This window comes from Esox lucius, chromosome 9 (assembly GCF_011004845.1).
Source record: "Esox lucius isolate fEsoLuc1 chromosome 9, fEsoLuc1.pri, whole genome shotgun sequence".
NCBI lineage: Eukaryota > Metazoa > Chordata > Actinopteri > Esociformes > Esocidae > Esox > Esox lucius.
In genome coordinates, this window is record NC_047577.1 from 1,802,048 (window position 1) to 1,827,059 (window position 25,012).

Sequence of the window (25,012 nt, forward strand, 5' to 3'; positions counted from 1 at the left end):
TGGCTTGAATGACTGGCCTGAATGCCTGGCCACAACGTTGCAGCTGTACTGTGAGGTGGCTACTTTTTCCACTGATCAGCCCTTCTTAAATAAACAGTGATTTATTAGACATGTATTTAAACTTTATTCAACTAGACCCTTGAGCTTGAAAGCCTCTGCAATCAGGGAGACCTGACAAGATGTTGCCAGGGAGACGCCAGGGTGACCATAGAACACAATACAACATGTGACACACAAAACAATACACTGAACACAATCACATACATCATCAAACAGACCTGACAATGGTTAGTTCCCTGTGGCAAAATGTATAGCAGGAAATAAGCTTTAAACCCTCAGTGTTCTCTATGCCAACAGCTGACATTTCTACCTTTCCTAATGATACTAAGAGGGCCTAGGACAACCTGAGATCAAGCTGCCCGTGAGGAGAGCTGTGATTGGCCCAGGTTCTGGAAAAGTTCCCAGGGGGCACTTGATCGTGTAGGAGTCAAGGCCTAAATGATTCTCTGTGGCTCTGTGGAGGCAAGTTCATATGAAGTGTTCACACAAACCTACAAGGGCTTTGTAAACGCACCCTGTTAAGGCGTGCGTTCATAAATGTTCACACTAACCTACGAAGCTGTAAGATTGTATGAATAAAAAACCCTAATGATGAAAGGAATGCACTGCTTTGCAACCTGCTCCCTGTGTGTAGGCACACACTCAAACAGAAATAAGAGGCTCGTCGGGAGGGGCTGAGCAACAGGATTTTCAGGACAAACTTAAAATTAATGAGGAAACCAAAACTGGTTTGTGAATATTGTGATATTACGTTAATTGACACTCAAATGTGGTTCTCAACTAGGACCAAATTTCAAAAGTTGACCCACAGGCTTTAAAAAAAGCAGGACAAACAAAATGGTAGGTTGGAATGTGATTGCATATTCTACATTTATGCAACTCCATCACAGATTTAACTTGATTAACAAAATGTATAGGCTCGACCTCCAAAGACGGGTGCTGATTGCCAACATACATTCACAAAATGTGGGTGAAACATGGGAAGGTATTGGTACCTGAGCAGGGGGCGTTCATAAGGCTCCAGATGCCATTGATATTTGAACATGCACAGGGACGTCTTTCAAAAAAGCAACATATTCCAAATGCATAATTTTAATTGCAGCCAACAATCCGCAATACAAAATACCAAGTACCTGGTCTGGTGTTATAGATTGCCTGCATAGAGGTGTGTACAGCGGAGCTATGGTCTGAGCGGCGTCTTTGGACCCAATAAAAGAGTTGAAAATTATTATGAACTGAAATCCCTTCTTACAAAGGTACAATTTATGAAAGATTTTTTCTAATTTTTTATTGTCTAGCTAAAATAACAGAACAGAAATTAATACTTTGAAGTGTTGATTTTAAAACATAGATTTAATATAAATTATTCATTTACAGCTGAAGTTGCAAGTTTACATACACTTGGGTTGAAGTCAAAAACTTATTTTTCAACCACTCCACAGATTTCATGTTAACAAAATATTGTTTTGGCAAGTGGGTTAGGACATCAACTTGGTGCATGACAGGTAATTTTTCCAACAATTGTTTACAGATTATTTCACATACAATACACTATATCACAATTATAGTTGGTCAGAAGTTTACATAAGTTGACTGTGCCATTAAATAGCTAAAAAAATTCCAGAAAATTAGGTCATGGCTTTAGAAGCTTCTGACTGGCTAATTGACTTCATTTGAGTCAATTGGAGGTGTACCTGTGGATGTATTTCAAAGTGTGTAGACCTCCACCAGTCTGATTCATCATTGGGAGCAATTTCCAAATGCCTGAAGGTACCACGTTCAACTGTACAAACAATAGTACGCAAGTATAAACACCATGGGAACACGCAGCCGTCATACTGCTCAGGTAGGAGAAGCGTTCTGTCTCCTGGAGATTAACGTACTTTGGTGCGAAAAGCACGAATCAATTCCAGAACAACAGCAAAGGACCTATTGTACTTTTTAGGGAAATGTTCATTTGTATGATGGAACAAAATGTAACTGTTTGGCCATAATGACCATCGCTATTTTTGGAGGAAAAAGGGGGAACAAGCCAAAGAACATCATCCCAACTGTGAAGCATCATGTTGTGGGAGTGCTTTGCTGCAGGAGGGACTGGTGCAAAAAATAGATGGCATCATGAGGAAGGAAAATTTGCGAATTAATTGAATCAACATCAAGACACCAGTCAGGAAGTTCAATCTTGGTCACAAGTGGGTTTTCCAAATGGACAATGACCAAGCATACTTTCAAAGTTGTGGCAAAATGGGTTAAGGACAACAAAGTCAAGTAATTGAAGTGACCATCACAAAGAACTGTAAAGGCGTGTGTGCGCAAGGAGGCCTAAAAACCTGACTCAGTTACACAAGTTTTGTCAGGAGGAATGGGCAAAAATTCACCCAAATAATTGTGGGAAGCTTGTGGAAGGCTACCGAAATGTTTGACCCAAGAAATACCTTTTTTTGAGTGTATGTAAACTTCTGACTCACTGAAAATTTGATAAAAGTACTTAAAGCATAACCAAGAAATAAACAAAATCAATCACTCTCCACTATTATTCTGACATTTGACAACTTAAAAAAAAGTGGTGATCCTTACTGACCTAAGAGGGAATCTTTACTAGGATTAAATGTCAGGAATTTTGAACAATTTAGTTTAAATGTATTTGGCTAAGGTGTATGTCAACTTCCAACTTCAACTGTAATTTACAATATGATACCAGTAACTAAAACACAGTAAAGGTATTACCACAGTGAAAACTGGGAAGGCTTCTCTTACATCTGTACTTGTGTTTTCAGGTTCCCTACATTTCCCCTACTTTTTCTCCCCACAGTCAGGACAGTGGTTAATTTTTTAGTGTGTGTTCGCTCATGCTTTTTCAAACTCCCTGATCTAGGAAATGTCTTTTCACACTGGGAGCATTTATAAGGCTTTTCTCCAGTGTGTGTCCTCTCATGTTTTCTCAGGCACCCTGAAGTGATAAAAGACTTTCCACAGTGGGAGCAATTGTAAGGCTTTTCTCCCGTGTGTTGCCTCTCATGCTTTTTCCGGCTCCCTGAGTGGGTAAATGTCTTTTCACACATGGAGCACTTGTAAGGCTTTTCTCCTGTGTGTGTCCTTTCATGTTTTTTGAGGCAACCTGGTGCCGCAAAACACTTTCCACAGTGGGAGCAGTTGTAAGGCTTCTCTCCTGTGTGTGTCCTTTCATGCCTTTTTAAGTGTCCAGACTGGGCAAAATTCTTTCCGCACTGGGTGCAATGGTAGGGCTTCTCTCCTGTGTGTATAATTTCATGCTTTTTCAGGGTCCCTAAACTGATGAATCGCTTTCCACATTGAGAGCAGTTGTAAGGCTTTTCTCCTGTGTGTAGTCTCTCATGAACTTTCAGTGTCTGTAAACAGCTAAATCCTTTTCCACACTGTGAGCAGTGAAAAGGCTTTTCTCCTGTGTGTATTCTCTCATGTGATTTCAGGTTCCTTGAACAGGTAAAATAATTTCCACACTGCAAGCAATGGAAAGGTTTATTTCCTGTATGTATTCTCGCATGCCTTTTTAGGGACCCTAACTCTGAAAAACTCTTTCCACACTGGGAGCAGTGATAAATCTTCTCTGCTGTGTCGGTTCTCTTTTGCTCTTTCAGGTATCGTAACTCAAAAGTATTCCTGCAGTGGGTGCAATGGTAAGGCGCCTCTCCTGTATCTATTCTTTTTCCACACTGGGAGCATTGGTAAGTCTTCTGTCCCAGGTGTGTTGTCTTGTGTCTTTTCAGGTGCTCTAACTGGGTGAATCTCTTTCCACACTGGGAACATTCAAAGGGCTTCTCTCCCAGATGTGTGGTCTTATGCCTTTTCAGGTGCACAGACTGGGTAAATCTCTTTCCACACTCAGAACATGTAAAGGGTTTCTCTCCTGTGTGTGTTTTCTCATGCTTCTTCAAATGCGATGACAGTGCAAAACTCTTTCCACATTCAGAACATTGATGAGGTTTCTCTCCTGTATGTAGTTTCTCATGATCTTTCAAATGTGATGAATAGATAAAACTCTTTCCACATTGGGAGCAGTGATGCCGTCTTGCTGGTTTGGACATATCTGGTTCCCCTGATGTACTCTTTCTGCTGTCAGAGGGGGAGTGTGGAGTTTCTCCTGGCAAAGACAAGCGCATATTTAATTAACTACATAGCTAAGACCTGAATAAACCTACACATGATTTTAAAAAATTAGGATAAATTTGAAATATATATTTGGACAGTGATGTTGGCATTTTTAACACTTTCAACACTCGAAAATCGAAGTGATAAAATGGCTTGAAGTGCAGGCTGTCAGGATTAATAAATCTAATTAATCATTGAAAAAAACACAGCACGTATAGTACATAGTCCTCTCATTTTAGGATACCAAAAGTATCTGAAAAATCAACAGCTTCTTTTTAGGCAGGTGTTCGTTTGCATCATTTCTGAACAAGAAAGTTGTCTATGTCATTTTTATGCTTTGCTGTCAGAGTCTATAACTGGTTTCTGACAACAAGATGATCAAAGAGTCAATACAAATCAAGCTGGCCATCATGAGGCAGATAAATCATATTACAATGATCCAAAACATTAAACATTACAAGAAAGGTGCCAGAAAATTTGCAAATAGATAGCTAGTATCACATTAGCTAGCGCTAAGAATCTGTCACAATTCACAAAGTCTTCTATGCACAACCATGTGCTTTGGTGCTTTCATTTTGAGACTTAAGGAAGTGACCTTTAAGGCCTCAGACGAAAACAACGTTTTGGGTCTCCCACTGCATTTTCTCTCTTGTACTTCATGACATTTCATCCAGGTCATCTCATGAGATATGAATTACCTTTTGGACAAAACTGTATGTTGCTTTTTATTGTATTAACACTGTATTTACTGTGTCCTGTGATCCAGCTACGTGGCACCACGTACAGTGGAACCGATGCGAGCTGACATCAACGCAGCTGGGATGGCTTAAGGAACTCGCGCAACAACCGCGTTCGTGGTTTGCGATGGCCGCGACTGTACACTGTACAGTCCCTATATCTTCACAATGTCCTCATTACATGCTACTTTGACACAGGGCCAATGTGGTTCTTGAACTGAAACCCCAGGACAGTAACATGGGTTGGGAAGAGTTGTTACCCTTTGGTTGATGCTTGGCAATGTGGGTGGATTGATTTCCAGCCTGTTGGGCCCTGTCCGGGGCCTCCCCCAGATAGGGTCACAGTGTGACACCTCCCCCCTCCCCTGTGTTGTCCCTGTCCTTGTCCATCTGGTCATGCTTCCGACCTGGACTAAGTTTAAATAGACTCTAGACTCAGCCCACATGCATTTATTAATTATTACAATTGTAATCTTAATATGTTCATCTGGCACAGCCAGAAGAGGACTGGTCACCCCTCTGAGCCTGGGTCCTCTCTAGGTTTCTTCCAAAATGTTGGCATTCTTAGGGAGTTTTTCCTTGCCACTGAAATTCAACACTATTGTTGTTTGCTCCTTGGGATTTAAGGGCAGGTGTTTTGTAAAAGCACTTTGTGACATCTGCTGATGTAAAAAGGGCTTTATAAGTACATTTGATTGATTTATTATTCTTATTGACTTGATTTCTGGCTCCCTTGGGTCATATGTCTTTAAATATTAAAAAATTTTACCAGGTAAGATTACTGAGAACTAATTACGGACAGAGACCTAGGAGCAACCATGGGGTTCAATGCCTTGCTCAGGGTCCGAACCGACTGGTTATTCGCCTGGTCTACTCTGGGATTTGACATGCAACCTGCTGAACCAAAAAGGTATTAATACTTTATGATCTTCTGAATATTTAGCAAGTTACTGAAAAGAAAAGTTGTATCCACAGTCACGAATACGGGCAGCCATTTTGTTTTTGTTCGAACCGTGGACCGCCCCTTTAAAATCTACACCCATCAGTTGAACATTGTTTCAGTTTTTAAGTCAGTACTCACTTGTATTAATCAGAGCTCCGATCTCCTGTTCTTCATCTTCATCTTTCAAAGTGACAGTAATCTCCCCCTCCTCCTTCACTCCAAAAACCGCATCTTCCTCTTTATCTTCCACCTCTTCTTTCACAGTAGCTTCCACCTCCTCTTCCTCTCTTAACTCTCCTTCCTCTCTTTTCACTCTGTCCTTGTCCTCTTCATTCTCCTCTTTCACGACAATATTCAGCCACAGGCCCTCTTTATTCGTCCAGCAGATCTCATTTTCCGTCACAGTGCTGTTTACTGAGCTCATCGCCGGGAATTGTAGCTAGATGGCATAAGCGTTACAGCTAACTGAAGCAGCTAGCTATATGAGTAAAATGTAACGACTATATTAACTAGGTTAAACAGCTAATAAGGTATACACGTGTTTTGAACGAAGTGATGGTCAGCGAAAGCGTTTAAAGAGCTCCAATGTTTTTCCCCAAGCAGACCTAGGCCCGAAGCGTCACTTTTTTACGCCCAAACTGCATTGTTTGCGTCACTCCTCCGCGACAACCGTTTTTCTCTTCTGAGGTTGGCAGATAGCATCTTTATGGGGCATGCACTGCCACATACTGTGCCGGAGTGTGAGGTCAATTACAATCTACCTAAATTATATTCTTAAATATACATACCCAATGGCATTGCACAGCTAACAAAATAATGTATAAAACCAAGCAGCACAAAGAAGAATTCAAAGAAACAGAAACTCGTCAAACCAATGATACAAATGTATGGTATAGCTAACGGTTAAACACAGAGTGGATGATAAAAGTTCCATTGTTATGAAATATGAGGCCGGTGTTTTGTAAAAGCAATTTGTGACAACTGCTGATGTGAAAAGGGCTTTATAAATTAATTTGATTGATTGATTGAAATACTGCAGTAACTTACGAACGGTAATAACAGGGATCGGATGTTGAAAAACACTTGTAATACTTCAATTTTATTTTATGATGAAAACCCCAAATTCTCACGTCAGAACACAACCTCTCTATTCTGTCATGTGATTGCAGACGTTCCGTCTTTCACACTTACTGGGATCATTGGTAGGTACGGGTTTTCCTGTGCATCTCAATGTATTCTCTAATGTTCGTTCAAGTCCATATGAGAGTCTTTGTAAATCCCTTTCTCCTGTATATTTACATCCAAGTATTTTAGACCACCTTACTGTAAAACAAATGTTCTGAGTAAACTCAGATAAGGTTTAATATTACTTAATAAAATGAATTAGAAATGACATATAAGAGTATATACACAGTAAAATCACCAGCAATTACTATAGATAAGAATAGACAAGACCTCTTACATTTTGTAAGGAAATTAGCCATTTAGAAATGGTTAAGAGATTGTCAACCTAAAGCAGAAATTAAGTGGTGTAAAGATAATGATTCCCTGCCCCCTTGGGTTGATGTCAACTATGATACATTATCATTTTATTGTCAACAGAGAACTGCACTAGGACAAGGAACAGTCAGGACTCTACCAGTACCTGTAACTGTCGTTTATCAAACGTAATTGTCATATATCAGCTTGATTTTACTCAAAATATGAGCAGAGTGTAACATCTGAGTTCAAATTGTTATAGACATGTGCATTAATAAGACATACAGTGCATTAATAAGACATACACATTAATTTCGAAATTCACCAGGACTTTTTAATTCCATGTGGCAACAGCAAAAAACACATTCAAGAACAAAGCTTCTCAATTATTTCCCTGATCATGAAAATGTATTTCCACAACTCTACAGTGTGTTCTTTCATGCTTTTTAAGTGCCCCTGAAGAGAAATAATTATTTTCACATTGGGAGCATTGGTAGGGCATTTCTCCAGTATGTATTCTCAGGTGTAATTTCAGGTGCACAAACTGGTTAAAACTACTTCTACATATGGAGCAGTGATAGGGCTTCTGCTCTGTGTGTGTTCTTTCATGCATTTTCAGGCTCCCCAAATGGCTAAAACTCTTTCCACATTGGGGGCAGTGGTGTGACTTCTCTCCTGTGTGTGTCATTGAATGCACTTTTAGAGATCCTGAATGTCTAAAACATTTTTCACACTGGGAGCAGTTATAAGGTTTCTCCCCTGTGTGTGATCTCTCGTGGTCTTTCAGATGCCTTAATCGGTTAAATCTCTTCCCACACTGGGAGCAGTGGTAAGCCTTCTCTTCATTGTGTGTTTCCCTATGGTCTTTAAGAAGCCCTAACTCATTAAAACCCATCACACACTTGGAGCATTTGTAAGGCTTCCCTGTGTGTTTTCTTACATGTCGTTTCAGGCTGTTTAACCAACAAAAACTCTTTCCACATTGGGAGCAGTGGTGTTGTCTTGCTGATTTGGATGTCTCTGGGTCTGGTCCCTCTGAAGTACTCCTACCGCTGTCAGACTGTGAGTATGATCTCCTTCCTGTCAAATACAAACAGTTATTGATTAAAGAGACCCAAAATCACCAGTGTAATAATGTTTAATAGACAGATAAGAAAGAGTTCCAAACACCTCAAACAGCAAGTTTTTAGTTTTCTCCTCCCCATTTAGATTCGATTCAACTTTAGATTGGATTAAGCTTTATTGAGAAAATGTAAGTGAAGCAAGGAAATGAGCAATGTGCAATGAAGGCAAATTGAAAGCAAGGTATCATGTGTAACTGAAATGCAGGGATAGCAGCAATAGGGTTCCTGAGGTAGACATGTACCCGTAACAACTGAAAACATCCTTATCAGACTGTACAAAGCAATGCCAGTAGTACAAAGAGAGTATTGCAACAAGGTCCCTGAGAGGCCAGTCTAAGCGGTGGGCGGGTGTGTATGGTTAGTGCTGGGAAACACAGAAAAGGTGTTTCGCTCAGGAAAAACTCCTGACACTCTAGAACAGTGCTTCCCAATCCTGGTCCTCGGGACCCAAAGGGTTGCACGTTTTTGTTTTTGCCCTAGCACTCACACACCTGATTCAAATGTTGCCCTACCACTTACACACTTGATTGACGTAATCAACCTATCATCAAGCCTTTAATCTGAATCAGGCGTGTGAGTGATTGGGCAAAAACAAAAACGTTTCCCATGATTGGGAAACACTGCACTGCGCAGCCAGGGGCCGGAGGGTGTCAGGTTTGGGGACCACACGATTTCGTCTCTGCTCTTTGCGGATGATGTTGTCGTGTTGGCCCCTTCAAGCCAGGACCTTCAGCATGCACTTGGACGGTTTGCAGCCGAGTGTGAAGCGGTGGGGATGAAAATCAGTACCTCCAAATCCGAGGCCATGGTCCTCAGTCGGAAAAGGGTGGCTTGCCCACTTCAGGTTGGTGGAGAGTGCCTGCCTCAAGTGGAGGAGTTTAAGTATCTAGGGGTCCTGTTCACGAGTGAGGGAAGGATGGAACGGGAGATTGACAGACGGATCGGTGCAGCTTCTGCAGTAATGCGGTCGATGTATCGGTCTGTCGTAGTGAAGAAAAAGCTGAGCCGCAAGGCGAAGCTCTCGATTTACCGGTCAATCTACGTTCCTACTCTCACCTATGGTCATGAGCTTTGGGTCATGACCGAAAGGACAAGATCCCGGATACAGGCGGCCGAAATGAGCTTTCTCCGCAGGGTGGCTGGGCGATCCATTAGAGATAGGGTGAGAAGCTTGGTCACCCGGGAGGAGCTCAGAGTAGAGCCGCTGCTCCTCCACATCGAGAGGGGTCAGCTGAGGTGGCTTGGGCATCTGTTTCGGATGCCTCCGGAACGCCTTCCTGGGAAGGTGTTCCGGTCCCGTCCCACCGGGAAGAGACCCCGGGGAAGACCTAGGACACGCTGGAGGGACTATGTCTCCCGGCTGGCCTGGGAACGCCTCGGTGTCCCCCCAAAAGAGCTGGAGGAAGTGTCTGGGGAGAGGGAAGTCTGGGCATCCCTGCTTAGACTGCTGCCCCCGCGACCCGGCCCCGGATAAGCGGAAGATGATGCTATGCTATGCTATGCTATGCTCTAGAATGTCACTGAAATTCTGAATGTGCATGAGCGAGCCTGTTGCTGTCCTTGTCCAGCTGGTCATACTTCTGACCTAGTCTAAATTTAAATAGACTCTGGATTTAGCCCACATGCATTTATTAATTATTCCAATTAGACTCTTAATATCTCACCCAGCACAGCCAGAAGAGGACTGGTCACCCCTCTGAGCCTGGGTCCTCTCTAGGTTTCTTCCTAAAATTCGGCCTTCTTAGGTAGTTTTTCCTAGCCACTGAAATTCAACACTACTGTTGTTTGCTCCTTGGGGTTTAAGGCCGGGTGTTTCTGTAAAAGCACTTTGTGTCAACTGCTGTTGTAAAAGGGCTTTATAAATACATTTGATTGATTGATTGACTTCCTGTAATTCACAATGACCTCCTTGGTTTTCTTTGTGTTGAGGGCCAGGTTGTGGTCAGCGCAGCATGCAACCAGGCACTTGACCTCCTCCCTGTAAGCTGACTCATCATTGTCACTGATCAGGTCTACCACCGCGGTGTCGTCTACGAACTTGACGATGCTGTTGGAACTGTATATAGGAACGCAGTCATGGGTGAACAGGGAGTACGGGGGGGCTCAGCATGCAGCCTTCTGGAACACCAGTGTTCAGGATCAGGGTGGAGGAGGTTGTCTAACCTGACAGACTGGGGTCTGTTGGTTAGGAAGTCCAAAGTCCAGTTGTAGAGAGAGGGGCTGATCCCCAGGTCATGGAGTTAGTTGACCAGCCTTGAGGGGATGACCGTGTTGAATATTGAGCTAAAGTCTATGAACAGCATTCTCACATAGGTGTTGGTTTTGTCCAGGTGGATCAGGACAGAGTATAAAGCTGTAGAGATGGTGTTCTCTGTAGACCTGTTTGATTGGTAGTCAAACTGGTAGGAATCCAGTGTTTGGGGGGGGGGGGGGGGGGGCAGGACTTAAGGAGGACCAGAACTAGTCTTTCGAAGCCCTTCATGATTGTGGGGGTGAATGCGACAGGTCGGAAGTCATTCAGGCTTGACCCAGCTGACTGCTTCGGCACTGGCACCATGGTTACATGGGGACATCCGCCTGGGCCTGTGACAGGCTGAAGATGTGAGTAAAGACCAGCTGCCCAGGACATGCTCTGAGCACACGCCCGGGGACGCCATCAGGACCCGCAGCCTTGCCCACGATGGATAACCCAAGGGGGCTTTAATGGCTGGATCTTTGTTGTCCCAGTCAAAGCGAGCGTAGAACCTGACAGTGCTAGCAAACATCCTTGACCAGTCAGTTAAATAACCAGATTTGTTGTTTTTGTATTAAACTTCTCTAATCAGGACGCGTGTCAACCTGTGTGAGGGCATGACCCCGTGACCCCTGCTCACCTCACAACCGCAATCAGCTGAGGGAGGGGCTACAGGTGAGAGCATTGGACTCAGTAGCCAATCCACAGCCTGATCCTAGGACTTGAACCTAACCTACAGTGTAGAGGTCAGCTTTGTGTTATGAAAGAGCACCCTAGATTGCTCTGCCACCTATGAGGACCCTAACAACTTTAACTGAAAACAATTACAGCTTGGTAATGAACTGTTACCCTAATAAAAACAGACATTAAAATAAAACGGTCTGCACCGGGTATTGATTTTAAGGTGGATTTTATAGATTTTTAAGAGGTACTTTTAGTGTATAAATCACTGAATGGTTTAGACCCTGAATACATTTCTGATATGTTTGAAGAATAAAAACCGAGCAGGGCTTTTAGATCCATGAACTCAGGTCAGCTAGTGGAACCCAGATTCCAAACTAAACATGGTCAATCGGTGTTTAGCAGTTATGCTGCACACAACTGGAATGAACTACCAAAGATCTTAGAAGTGCCCCAAACGTATCAATTTCTAAAAATATTTCTCTTTTCTTTTTTCGATGACTGAGCGCCTAATCTTAACCACACTGTTTAGACATACAGCTTTTATAGCTTCCTATGTTTTTATCCCGTTTTTCTATTTCTATTTTCTTATTCTATGTTTTATCTGTTTTTAAGCTAATGTATTTTTATATTTTTTATTTTTCTTTGTAAAGCATATTGCTAGATTATTATGATGTATTTTATACTTCTCTTTCTTTGATTTATTTCATTATTATATTTCTATTTTGCCATATTTTACCAATTGTTGTTTGTAATGCAAGTTCTGATGCTATCAGAGGAATAACCTCTGTGTAAATGTAACAATCTGCTGATGATGGATAATGCAGGTTCTTGTGCTGCTGTTTAGACATCGATGTAGGGTATTATCTCACAAAAGGACTGACAAGCGAGAGGTTTGAGATACCGGGGTGGTACAGCAAACAGTTATGGTAACTGTATTTCATTGAGGATTAATATAAAATGCATGTACAGACATGACATAAATGTCCCCCTGGAGAGAGCCAAGTAAGACATTGATGCAATGATTATCTCACAAAAAGGCCTGATGGGTTCTTCCTAGCGCTGGAATGTGAGGATTGAGATACCCGGGTGTTGAAGTTCACGCAGTCCCCCTGGAGACAGCTGAGATAGAGAATTGTAACAATCTGACTGTTTAAATTCTATTGCATTTTTATATTTTTATTTTCTTTATAAAGCACACTGAATTGCTTCTGTGTATGAATTGTACTATATAAATAAACTGAAGGCTGAGGATGGGGATGAGTTGGTTGGACCTGGAGGCTGAGGATGGGGATGAGTTGGTTGGACCTGGAGGCTGAGGATGGGGATGAGTTGGTTGGACCTGGAGGCTGAGGATGGGGATGAGTTGGTTGGACCTGGAGGCTGAGGATGGGGATGAGCTGGTTGGACCTAATGGCTGAGGATGGGGATGAGTTGGTTGGACCTGGAGGCTGAGAATGGGGAGGAGTTGGTTGGACCTGGAGGGTGAGGATGGGATGAGCTGGTTGGACCTGGAGGCTGAGAATGGGGATGAGTTGGTTCAACCATTCTTTCCTTTTCTTTGAAGGTGTCATCATTTACTTTCCTCTCTCCATGAATTTTGGCTCTCACCAGATGCTAAATGGGGAAGAGGGTCACTGTTATGGATTAAATTGTACAGAAACCACAGGCTCAGTGTCATGAATGGAACTGTACAGAAAATACTAACAAAAGAAAGCTTACTGTTGTGCACATGAAGGGCCTGTGTGTATTTTGGTGCCTTTGTGTATTTTGGTTACATTTGGTGCCATTTTAATGAACATAGGGAAACATAGGGAAACTTTCTCATCTATAGCCTAAAACGCATCTGTAGAGTAAGTGCTCTGTCTGGGTCAAAATAAATACATATTCCCGTCTGAATCGTCCACCGCAATAAAGTACAATATAGGGTAATATAGTACGTTTTCTAATACTACTCAGGAATACTCACTCTTTAGATTCAGATCTGTCTCCTCTTTCCGCAATAAAACGTTGTCCTTATTTATTGAGACAGCCTTCTCTTCCTCTTTAATTCCAAAAGGTTCCAATTCTTCTTTCACTTTGAGGGCCTCCTCGTCCTTTTTAATTTGAATCTCCTCCTTCACTTCAGAAGGTTCATTCTCTTCTTTCAGCGTAACACCCTCTCCAGTGTCTTTTATGACACTGACCGAGGCCTCTTCTTCCTCCTCTTTTATTCTGAAAGCATGTTACTCTAATTTCACAGTAATATCCTCTTCTTTTCTCTTTCCGTCCCGCATACCTCTTCTTTAACAGGGGAGTTTAGAAAGCTCATTTTCAGGGATGTTATCTAGCGACCATTAGCAACTAAGCTAATGCTATCTTATCAATCTTAACACGTTTGCAAAATCAAAATGGACATGTCGTTCATCACCAGAAGTAAACCGGATTGTTTTTTAAACGCTGAAATTCATATAAGCAAACATTTTCCAAAGAGATTCAATATTTTGTTTTTAGTCCCCGATTTTACCGAGACATTCAGTACATGAAAGAAATGACGACAGAAATTTTATAGAAAGAGATCCCAATAATTATGTTTAAAACTCCCACCCAGCTAATGGTCGGCCAATCGCTTTAAGGCTGTCATGCTGCGTCACACTACTTAATCGTCACATAACATTATCATCAACTGGGGTTTTAGCTAGTGCCTCAGTTTCAACCCATTTACTCATTGTCTCAAACTTACAAAAAATGCACCATGCTGCCAATTGTCTACGGGTTAACTTAATCAATGGGCATTATATGGAATATTAAACATGTCAATATACTCCGTGCACTGTGTCACAAAATTTGTCCTGGTCTTTCAACCATTGTGCATTTTTCGCGGAAGACCTAAGGGCGTAGTGCGAATATTGTTCAACTTGTCCACGTTGTAAACGTACCAACATTTCGAGAGCGCGCAAAGACTGATCCGCTCGTGCATTTGAGCCTCACAGCAAAAACGTTGTCGCGGTAAAGGGTCTTATATAAATCTGAAAATAAAATATGCTTGATGTTCGAATTGAGTTTATACAAATGTTTGGTTACAGAATTGCGAGTTTGTCAAATATGTTCAAACTTAATTCTACACGCTTGTCAAATATAGCTTGCAACACAAACTAAATTTAACCTTGTTCGTACCTAAATGTACAAGCTAGCAAAACGTAATGACAGATTTGAGCGTCAGACTTGCGACCACGGCTCTCAATATACGACCACAAATTTTGTGACACAGTGCACGGAGTATTGACATGTTTAATATCCCATAGCATTAAGAATTATCCAGATTTTTCCCATCTCAAAAGTATATCCGATGACGGGTTAAAAAGTTGTGGTAGCTTTCACCGCTTTTCTGTATATTATTTTGTAATGGGTTATCTTCTCCGCGAAATAGATTGGTATGTTCTGGACACGATCGGGCATTTGCTGTTATGGAACTCAATGGCCACGTAATTCAAAATGATTTAATAATTTTTTCTAACCAAACAATAATTAATCAATTTAAGGCCGAGTGTTTTATAAAAGCACCGTGACAACTACTGATATAAAAAGGGCTTTATAAATAAATGTGATTGATAGATGTATTACCTTTTACCTGACCCCGTGTATGCACTTATTTCCAAGAAATTGCAGCGTGTGTTTCATACGTAAATAGTTAACACTGCAGTATTGAATGTTGTCCTTCAGCGTCAGCATGAAATATTCTGTTTGTGCAGATGTGATATAGAATCAGTATGCTTTTCATGGGTTCTTGTTGTCTGCGGCTAAGTTATATTCATAAGAATAGCCATTTCTATATTAACTGATTTGCCTCAGACCAAGATATCTGTTCTGTGTTCCCATTCCCAATGAGACCCTTCAGCGGACACTGTGGCCTTCTGTCACATGGACAATTCTTATGAGTGAGAATGTATAACAGTATCTATTAAACAGGATCAGGTAATCCAACTTGTTTTTGTACCAGTTTTTCAAAGCAACATTGGATTGGAGACCCCTGATCCAGATACAAACATTTAAAGATTACCAAATCCAGATTATCAGTGCTCTAAATGGGACAACATATCTCAAAGTAGACTACTAGATATTTAAAGAACAACAGGTAGAATAGGGTCACTTGGGGGTCACTTTATGTGTTTTTATTCTAAAGAGACAGAAAACAGCACAATACAACAATATAAACATCCCCTTCCATTTTTTATTTCTTTGTAACAGTCAGACCCTTCCTCAGACCCCCAACAAATAAATAAAAACAAATAAACATTATTTGCAAAAATATTTGTGATATTGGACGTTTTGAACACGTTTGAAATCATAAAAAGGCTTAATAGTCCAATAGTTAAAAAAATATGAAACGATCAGAGTTCTTCATACCGGTGAGGATCCACCTTCTTCCTCAATGACCAGTAACTACTGGCTCTACTAGTGAGGACCCACCTTCTTCCTCAATGACCAGTAACTACTGGCTCTACTAGTGAGGATCCACCTTCTTCCTCAATGACCAGTAACTACTGGCTCTACTAGTGAGGATCCACCTTCTTCCTCAATGACCAGTAACTACTGGCTCTACTAGTGAGGATCCACCTTCTTCCTCAATGACCAGTAACTACTGGCTCTACTAGTGAGGATCCATCTTCTTCCTCAATGACCAGTAACTACTGGCTCTACTAGTGAGGACCCACCTTCTTCCTCAATGGCCAGTAACTACTGGCTCTACTAGTGAGGATCAACCTTCTTCCTCAATGACCAGTAACAACTGGCTCTACTAGTGAGGATCCACCTTCTTCCTCAATGGCCAGTAACTACTGGCTCTACTAGTGAGGATCCACCTTCTTCCTTAATGACCAGTAACTACTGGCTCTACTAGTGAGTATCCACCTTCTTCAATGACGGGTTCAGCTCTGATGATTGAGTCATTGTCATTAATATTGATAAATATAATTTAAGTGCAAATATACTACATGATACAGATGCTATATTATTTGACCAATTTTGACAGAAGTTTTATTAGATTTTGTTCCTGAAATCCACCCTTGGGCTGGGATCAGGATCCCAATCCTATTAAAATGTTTTGAACTACCCATACTGAAGGTTGGATCCTGATCAAAACCAAGACTGATCAAAATCAAGATTACTTCTGATTAACTGGACCCTGAAGTTTACAAACACGATTATCTGCAGTCCTCCAAGACACAGACACATGAACACAGTAGTTTTATAAAGGCAAATTTAATCACAGAGTACAAATCAACACTACATTCAAAGAAATGTACTTTATCTTCATGTCACAAGATATATATTTATATATATTTTTTGTAAACTTTAATGTAAATCAGACAGCAAACAATGTAACCAGTTCATTCTGAAGACCACTGAAATACATTACTGGTCACAGCGTTCTTTATTCTGCTTTAGTTTCTTTCTTGCGTGTGTTCTGTTATGTGATTTTAAGTAATCTAACCGAGTAAAACTCTTTCCACAGTGGGAACATTTGTAAGGCTTCTCTCCTGTATGTATTCTCTCATGTTTCTTTAGACAACTTGATTGAGAGAAACCTCTTCCGCAAAAGGAGCATTCGTAGGGCTTTTCTCCTGTATGCGTTCTCTCATGTGATTTTAAGTGTGTTGATTGGGTAAAACTCTTTCCGCACTGGGAGCAAAGGAAAATCTTCTCTCCAGGTTTTTCACCTGTATGTGTTTTTTCATGCTCTTTCAGGTACTTTGTTAAGGAAAAGCTCTTTCCACACTGGGAGCAGTCATAGGGCTTTTCCTCTGTGTGTGTCCTCTCATGCTGTTTAAGGATCCCTAACCTAGTAAAGCTCTTCCCGCACTGGGGGCAGTGAAAAGGCTTTTCTCCTGTGTGCACGATTTTATGTTCTTTCAGGTGTGCTAACCTGGTAAAAGTCTTTTCACACTGAGAGCATTGGTAAGGCTTCTCTCCTGTATGTACTCTCTGATGCTGTTTCAGATTCTGTAACCAGGTAAAAAATTGTCCACACTGTGAGCATTGGTGAGGCTTCTCTCCTGTATGTATTCTCTCATGTTTTCTTAGGTCCCCTAACTGGTTAAATCTCTTTCCACAGTGGGAACAGTGATGTTTTCTCGTCTGTTCGGACGTCTCTGGCTCCTCAGGTGTCTCTCCTGCCAAAGCAAAAAAGAGAGATTAGCTTTAAATTAAACACCCACATAAAAAATCTGTTTTTTTTAATGAGTAATTCAGACTCATTTAGCCCAGGTTCAGTTTTTTATAGATGATCCAAAAACAGATCCCGCTGCTCCTTCAACCAGGAAGTGATTTGCATTGCTCCATGCTGGACCCCAGGGAACTGCTGGTAGGCTGTGAATGCTATCCTACTTTGTTCAATCACAGCTGGGCCTGTTACAGACTGGCAGTTACAGATGAAGAGCATCACGGAAACAATGTAACTTCCAAAACCATCTTAATATATTCATCAACATACCTTTACATGACAAACGTCATTAAATAGTGGGAGTTCAAGTAACGGTCATTAAAACTAGTTTTTTTATTTAGTCTTCATTACAAACTATCTTCAATTCTCTAGCACATGTGTCAAACTGGTTCCACAGAGTAACTCTGTGCTTGTTGCAATGTTGAATAAACACTGATTTATCGTTCCAACATGTTTTTTTTGTTTCATTAGCTTGATTACTTGGCCCGGCTTTCTAGCAAAGCCCAAGATCTCCTTATTTTCACCTACGGTGTTAGCTAATTTAAGTCAGGGAGCATGGCAGTGACATTCTGGGGATGCCAGCCAGACTGTACATCTTCTGTAAAGGGACTGCGACAACATCCTCAAGCTGTGGCTGGTTCCTGTTGGCAAGTAGTTCCACCTGCCTCAGGCTCCCTCAGCCTGCCTCAGGCTCCCTCAGCCTGCCTCAGGCTCCCTCAGCCTGCCTCAGGCTCCCTCAGCCTGCCTCAGGCTCCCTCAGCCTGCCTCAGGCTCCCTCAGCCTGCCTCAGGCTCCCTCAGCCTGCCTCAGGCTCCCTCAGCCTGCCTCAGGCTCCCTCAGCCTGCCTCAGGCTCCCTCAGCCTGCCTCAGGCTCCCTCAGCCTGCCTCAGGCTCCCTCAGCCTGCCTCAGGCTCCCTCAGCCTGCCTCAGGCTCCCTCAGCCTGCCTCAGGCTCCCTCAGCCTCCCTCAGCCTCCCTCAGCCTCCCTCAGGCTCCCTCAGCCTGCCTCAGGCTCCCTCAGCCTGCCTCAGGCTCCCTCAGCCTGCCTCAGGCTCCCTCAGCCTACCTCAGGCTCCCTCAGCCTGCCTCAGGCTCCCTCAGCCTGCAGTATACTGTATATATTTGAATAGATAGATGAGAATTAATTGAATTGTGATGTGAGCAAACCCCTGTAGTCAGTGTATTCAAAGGCATTGTCTACTGGCTCCAGATGTCCAGAAGTAATCTTATCGGATTACGACTATCGGATTGGATCAAATCTAGAAAACAGGTTGTTCAACAGAACAATATTCTAAAATTGGATTAGATATGTAGTGTTTATTTGTTTTTATTAATTTGCTGGGGGTCAGATGAGGGGTCTGACTGTTGAAAATAAAACGAAAATGGAAGGGGATGTTTGTATTGTTGTATTGTGTGGTTTTCTGACTCTTCAAATAAAACACTAAGTAGGGTGAACCCCCAAACTGGGACCCTTGTGTAACCTTAAGTTAATGCACACGCACGTGTAAGCGCTGGTCGCCCTAACTTAAAGGCTATTCTACCTGTTGTTCTTTAAATATCTAGTAGCCTACATTGAGATATGTTGTCCCATTTAGAGCACTGGTAATCTGGAGGCCACAGTGTCCGCTGAAGGGTCTCATTGGGAATGGGAACACAGAACAGATATCTTGGTCTGAGGCAAATCAGTTAATATAGAAATGGCTTTTCTTATGAAAATAACTTTTGCAGGAACACATAAAAAGCATACTGATTCTATATCACATCTGCAAAAACAGAATATTTCATGGGATAGCAAAACACAAGATTTCCAAATATGGATCATTCTTTTATCTGTTTAATCTTTATAAGTTTCATCTTTTATTAGATTAAACGTTTTTGTACAATTGGGCCCTGGTTACCATCTCCTCATACGCTGTTTCCCTAACCAAGTTAAGTGTCATGGCGGCCATGTTGTTGTTTTTGTAAGAAATTCTTAATTGCTTCATTGAAATCACACATTAACTCAACAACTGCAAAGTTTTTGCTCCTGCTTTAATGTTAGTACTCACTGATGTTAATAAGATTCTCAGTCTCCTCTTCTTCCTCTTTCAATGTAACAGAAATGTCTTCTTCCTCCACCCCGAAAACGGCATCCTCTTCTTTCACTCTGAACCCTTCGTCGTCTCCGTTCACCGTAACAGCCTCCTCTTCCTCCTCTTCTTTCACCACAATATTAAGCCAAAGACCCTGTTTTTCTGTCCAGCGTACCTCCTTTTCTTTGGCAGAAGGAGAGGGGTTTAGTGAATTCATGTTCGATGTTGACTAGCTGTAAACCATTCGCTACCAGGCTACTAGCTTGCTAACAACGTAAATATAATATAAACACCGTTCTGTTTATACGACAACTGTGTGCTTAACTAAAACAGATAGTTAATGCACACCAAGAGTATAAAGAGCTAAAACTGTACAACCATGTTGACTAGCAAACAAAAGTACTGAAGGTACTGATCAGTTGTTTGTGTATGTTGAAGAACCGTCCACTAGATTATACGTCACTTCAGCAGAGGCAGAAATAGCGGTACGATTCACTTCGCCACCTGCTGACTAAAATGGTATCGCAGTCTGGCTAAATATTTTACTGACAGCGAAAAAAAATATTTTCAGTCATTTATTTACATTTTGGAGTAATAAGAAAACGCAGAGGGGTCAGCTGAGGTGGCTTGGGCATCTGTTTCGGATGCCTCCGGAACGCCTTCCTGGGAAGGTGTTCCGGTCCCGTCCCACCGGGAGGAGACCCCGGGGAAGACCTAGGACGCGCTGGAGGGACTATGTCTCCCGGCTGGCCTGGGAACGCCTCGGTGTCCCCCCGGAAGAGCTGGAGGAAGTGTCTGGGGAGAGGGAGGTCTGGGCATCCCTGCTTAGACTGCTGCCCCCGCGACCCGGCCCCGGATAAGCGGTAGATGATGCCATGCCATGCCAAGAAAACGCATGTGAAAATGTATAGTTATTAATAAGAAACACGCTATACTGCTTCACATCTGTTTTATAAGAAATCCGTCCATCATATTCAAACAGGAAAATAGTTAGATACACTGAGTTAATGGGTGGGACAGGTCGCACTCGGTTTTTCAGTCAAAATGTAAAGTTTGCAAAATGTAAAGTTTGCAAAAGAGAGGAGAATTAGGAGATGCGTCTTCAGCATACAGATATATGTTGTTTACAATATTCTACAACGACCAACAGCTCCCTCATGTTGCCGAGATACAAAAGCAATCAGAGGTTCTGGAGAATGAACAAGTCAGCTTTGCAACCAGAATCTGCTGCATCTTTTATGCATTATGTATCACCTGCAAATTAAGTGAAAGTTGGTTTTGTTCACATACTAGCTGGTACTACTATGTTGTTCTGGGTGCTGTCTATTCTTTGACTAATTTTGTGCTGTATAAGAAACAAACTCCCCTGACCCTATTGAGCAATAGTGTTTGGAAAGGCTATGAAAATGATAGCTTTGCAGGCTTACAATTTCCCAGCCCAGCATTTAATTTCCCCTTTTCTCAGTCAGTTATAATAATTCAACAAAGTTTTTACACATTAATTCAATTTAACAGGTGACTGTATTTAACATTATTATTACAACTCAATTGATGTAGGCAAATTATAAGAAAAACTGCTTAGGAACATTGCATGAATTCACTTGGACAATAAATAAAATACAAAAAAGATCCACTCTATTATTTACATTAATTAATCTGTGTTTGAGAAGTAGTTCCCTTATTTTACTGTGCGTATGCACAGTCGATAAATAAGGCCTGAGTGGATCTCCCAGCATCTAGGCTACTGTGAATTATATGAATGATTTCTTGAACACAATCAATCTATTCTGCTAAGAATGCCTTACTCTGTCATGTCTTACTCTGTCATGTCTTACTCTGTAATGTCTTTCTCTGTCATGTCTTATTCTGTCATGTCTTTCTCTGTCATGTCTTACTCTGTCATGTCTTACTCTGTCATGTCTTACTCTGTCATGTCTTACTCTGTCATGTCTTTCTCTGTTATGTCTTTCTCTTTCATGTCTTACTCTGTCATGTCTTATTCTGTCATGTCTTTCTCTTTCATGTCTTACTCTGTCATGTCTTATTCTGTCATGTCTTTCTCTGTCATGTCTTACTCTGTCATGTCTTACTCTGTCATGTCTTTCTCTGTCATGTCTTATTCTGTCATGTCTTTCTCTGTCATGTCTTACTCTGTCATGTCTTACTCTGTAATGTCTTTCTCTGTCATGTCTTATTCTGTCATGTCTTTCTCTGTCATGTCTTACTCTGTCATGTCTTATTCTGTCATGTCTTTCTCTTTCATGTCTTACTCTGTCATGTCTTACTCTGTCATGTCTTTCTCTGTTATGTCTTTCTCTTTCATGTCTTACTCTGTCATGTCTTATTCTGTCATGTCTTACTCTGTCATGTCTTACTCTGTCATGTCTTATTCTGTCATGTCTTTCTCTGTCATGTCTTACTCTGTCATGTCTTATTCTGTCATGTCTTACTCTGTCATGTCTTACTCTGTCATGTCTTATTCTGTCATGTCTTATTCTGTCATGTCTTACTCTGTCATGTCTTACTCTGTCATGTCTTACTCTGTCATGTCTTATTCTGTCATGTCTTTCTCTTTCATGTCTTACTCTGTCATGTCTTACTCTGTCATGTCTTACTCTGTCATGTCTTATTCTGTCATGTCTTATTCTGTCATGTCTTACTCTGTCATGTCTTACTCTGTCATGTCTTACTCTGTCATGTCTTATTCTGTCATGTCTTACTCTGTCATGTATTACTCTGTCATGTCTTACTGGCACAATAGTGTAGCCCAGCTGGGTTAAAGAGACAGTATATTCCTAAAAAGAAATCAAAGAGGTTAAAAGGTAAGCAGGTAAAAACAAAAGAACATCAGAAAAATTATTTTGGTGAAAACATCTACATGATGGTTGTAAGTGGTAACAATCATAACAGAAGACATTTTGTCTCTGGTATATAGTTAAGTCAGAAAGACGCACTGACCAGGACCTCTAGAATGTAAACATCATCTTTTGTCTGTCTAAAGCCTTCAACTCATTGCAGGTAGTTTTTTTGCATTTTAAAATATTATATACAGTGGCTATGAAGAGTATTCACTCCCACTTGTACGATATTATATATACGATATTTGATTAAGAGTTTTTGGCACCGATCAACACAAAAACCTCCTTATTGTCAGAGTGAAAACACACAACACCTATACATCATCTATACGACAGCTTGGTGTTGATACTATATCAGAGTGTAGGACCAGACCAGACACACTGAACAGGACTTGGTGTTGATACTATATCAGAGTGTAGGACCAGACCAGACCTGACATACAAATGAAGAAAGACAGAGAGACGGGAGAGATAAAGGAACAGAGTTTTGTAACAATATTTAAGCTAAAAGAAACAATGAATAGTGACCCTAAACTCTAAATAATATAAAAAACAGGAAACAAGACAGATATCATAACTGCCATGTAAGCAAAACAAAATGTGAAAAACAGGAAACAAGACTTTTGACTAACAGGGAGTGCGGTAGGATATACAGAAACACTACTGCTCAAAAGATTGGGGTCACTTAGAAATGTCCTTGTTTTTAAAAGAAGAAAAGATTTGATTTGTCCTTTAAAATAACATCAAATTGATCAGAAAAACAGTGTAGACTTTCTTTATGTTGTAAATTACTTTTTTTTACCTGGAAATGGCAGATATTTAATGGAATATCTACATAGGCATACATAGGCCCATTATCAGCAACCATTAGCCCTGTGATCCAATGGCACATTTTGTTTGCTAATCAGATTTTGGAATTTTAATGGTTATGTTATCATAAGAAATCATTTTTGCAATTATCTTAGCACAGCTGAAAACTGTTGTGTAGATTAAAGAAGCAATAAAACTGTCTTTCTTTGGATTAATTTCTGATGCATCAGCAATTGTGGGTTCGATTACAGGCTCAAAATGCCCAGAAACCAGAACTTTTTTCTGAAACTCATCAGTGTATTCTCAGTCTGAGAAATGAAGGTTATTCCATGTGAGAAAATAAACTGAAGATCTCGTACAACACTTTGTACTACTCCCTTCATAGAACAGCGCAAACTGTCTCTAACCAGAATAGAAAGAGGAGTGGGAGGCCCCGATGCACAACTGAGCAAGAGGACAAATACATTAGTCTCTATTTTGAGAAACAGACACCGGACTGCTCCTCAACTGGCAGCTTGATTAAATAGTAACTGCAAAACACCAGTCCCAATGTTAACAGAATGCTGACCTAGGCAGAGTTTCAAAGAAAAAGTCATACCTCAGACTAGCCAATACAACGAAAATATTAAGTTGGGCTAAAGAACACAGACACTGGACAGAGGAAAATTGGGAAAAGGGCCAGCATCCCAGAGTTGCCTCTGACTGGGGACAAGTGTGGGATAATGAATGAACCAATTAGAAGCCGGGATATCATTAGGTGGCCATGTTTGTAAACGTCCTTGACATCGGGTCAATACCCCTACTCTTATGGTCAGTATTCAGAATATATTCAGCATGAGAACAACAGTTACATTGCAACACTTCCTGAAGAAATAACACGGAACTCCCCTCTTTATTAAAGACTCAACAGATATCATACCTGCCATGTAAGCAAAACAATATGTGAAAAACAGGAAACAAGACTTCTGACTAACAGGGCGTAGTAGGACTTAGCATTAGAAAGAAAAACAATCTTAGATGGACATTTTTTTGTACAGAATTAAAGAAAATATCAAGCTTGCTGTCAAGACTTTCTAGAGATACCGCAGGGTAAATCTTCAAACCTCATATGTATGTCCCACGCTCATGGAATTTCCTGCAGATCAACATAAATTCATTTTCTATTGTTAATCGTGATTATTTTTCTCAATGTGTGTATTTAATCTCTCCCTTTCTAGAAATGCTTTATCCCTTTCAGACCTGAATTATGTACCACTGCTAAAAAATATAGTTTTTCATGAGGCATCCATAAATTAGACCAAATAATAATAATACAAATTTAAACTCTTCAATTGTATAATTTGTTTTGGGTCTATTTTAGTGGATGTCAGGTCCAAACATTTGTACTTCACAAACAACATACCAACATCAAATTGTTGGTCTACACTTTGAGTTTCTTTTCAATAAATATGTTTTATGTTGAAAACTGTTGAAAATGTAAATTATTACGGTGTCCGGAGCAACGTGTTGCCATGCCTCTCTTCAGTAGTGGATGTATTTCAAATTACAACATGCAGAGCCATACTGCCACTTCATTGGTTTACAAGTGTCCAATCTCATGGACTTCAGGCTTTCAATGAAGTGAAATGCTCCAGAAGCAAAGAACATTGGACTGTTATGTAATGTCCATTGTAATGGACACAGGAT

At 41.0% G+C, this 25,012-nt stretch overlaps 3 protein-coding genes across 3 annotated transcripts; all 3 read right to left on the reverse strand.

Annotated features, from left to right (window-relative positions):
• Positions 1 to 1,046: 1,046 nt before the first annotated feature.
• Positions 1,047 to 6,514, reverse strand: LOC109615240 (zinc finger protein 135-like). The gene is made up of 2 exons (XM_020044098.2): positions 6,007 to 6,514; positions 1,047 to 4,180 (listed from the first exon to the last, which is right to left on the reverse strand). The coding sequence occupies exons 1-2, from the start codon at positions 6,290 to 6,292 to the stop codon at positions 2,814 to 2,816; spliced, it is 1,653 nt and encodes a 550-aa protein (XP_019899657.2). The 5' UTR covers positions 6,293 to 6,514; the 3' UTR covers positions 1,047 to 2,813.
• Positions 6,515 to 7,729: 1,215 nt separating this feature from the next.
• LOC105006320 (zinc finger protein 79-like) lies at positions 7,730 to 14,309 on the reverse strand. Its single transcript, XM_034294435.1, has 3 exons — positions 14,304 to 14,309; positions 12,660 to 12,795; positions 7,730 to 8,427 (listed from the first exon to the last, which is right to left on the reverse strand). The coding sequence occupies exons 1-3, from the start codon at positions 14,307 to 14,309 to the stop codon at positions 7,730 to 7,732; spliced, it is 840 nt and encodes a 279-aa protein (XP_034150326.1).
• Positions 14,310 to 16,653: 2,344 nt separating this feature from the next.
• Positions 16,654 to 20,095, reverse strand: LOC105006319 (zinc finger protein 436-like). The gene is made up of 2 exons (XM_020044103.3): positions 19,635 to 20,095; positions 16,654 to 17,537 (listed from the first exon to the last, which is right to left on the reverse strand). The coding sequence occupies exons 1-2, from the start codon at positions 19,873 to 19,875 to the stop codon at positions 16,780 to 16,782; spliced, it is 999 nt and encodes a 332-aa protein (XP_019899662.1). The 5' UTR covers positions 19,876 to 20,095; the 3' UTR covers positions 16,654 to 16,779.
• Between the last annotated feature and the right edge of the window lie 4,917 nt (positions 20,096 to 25,012).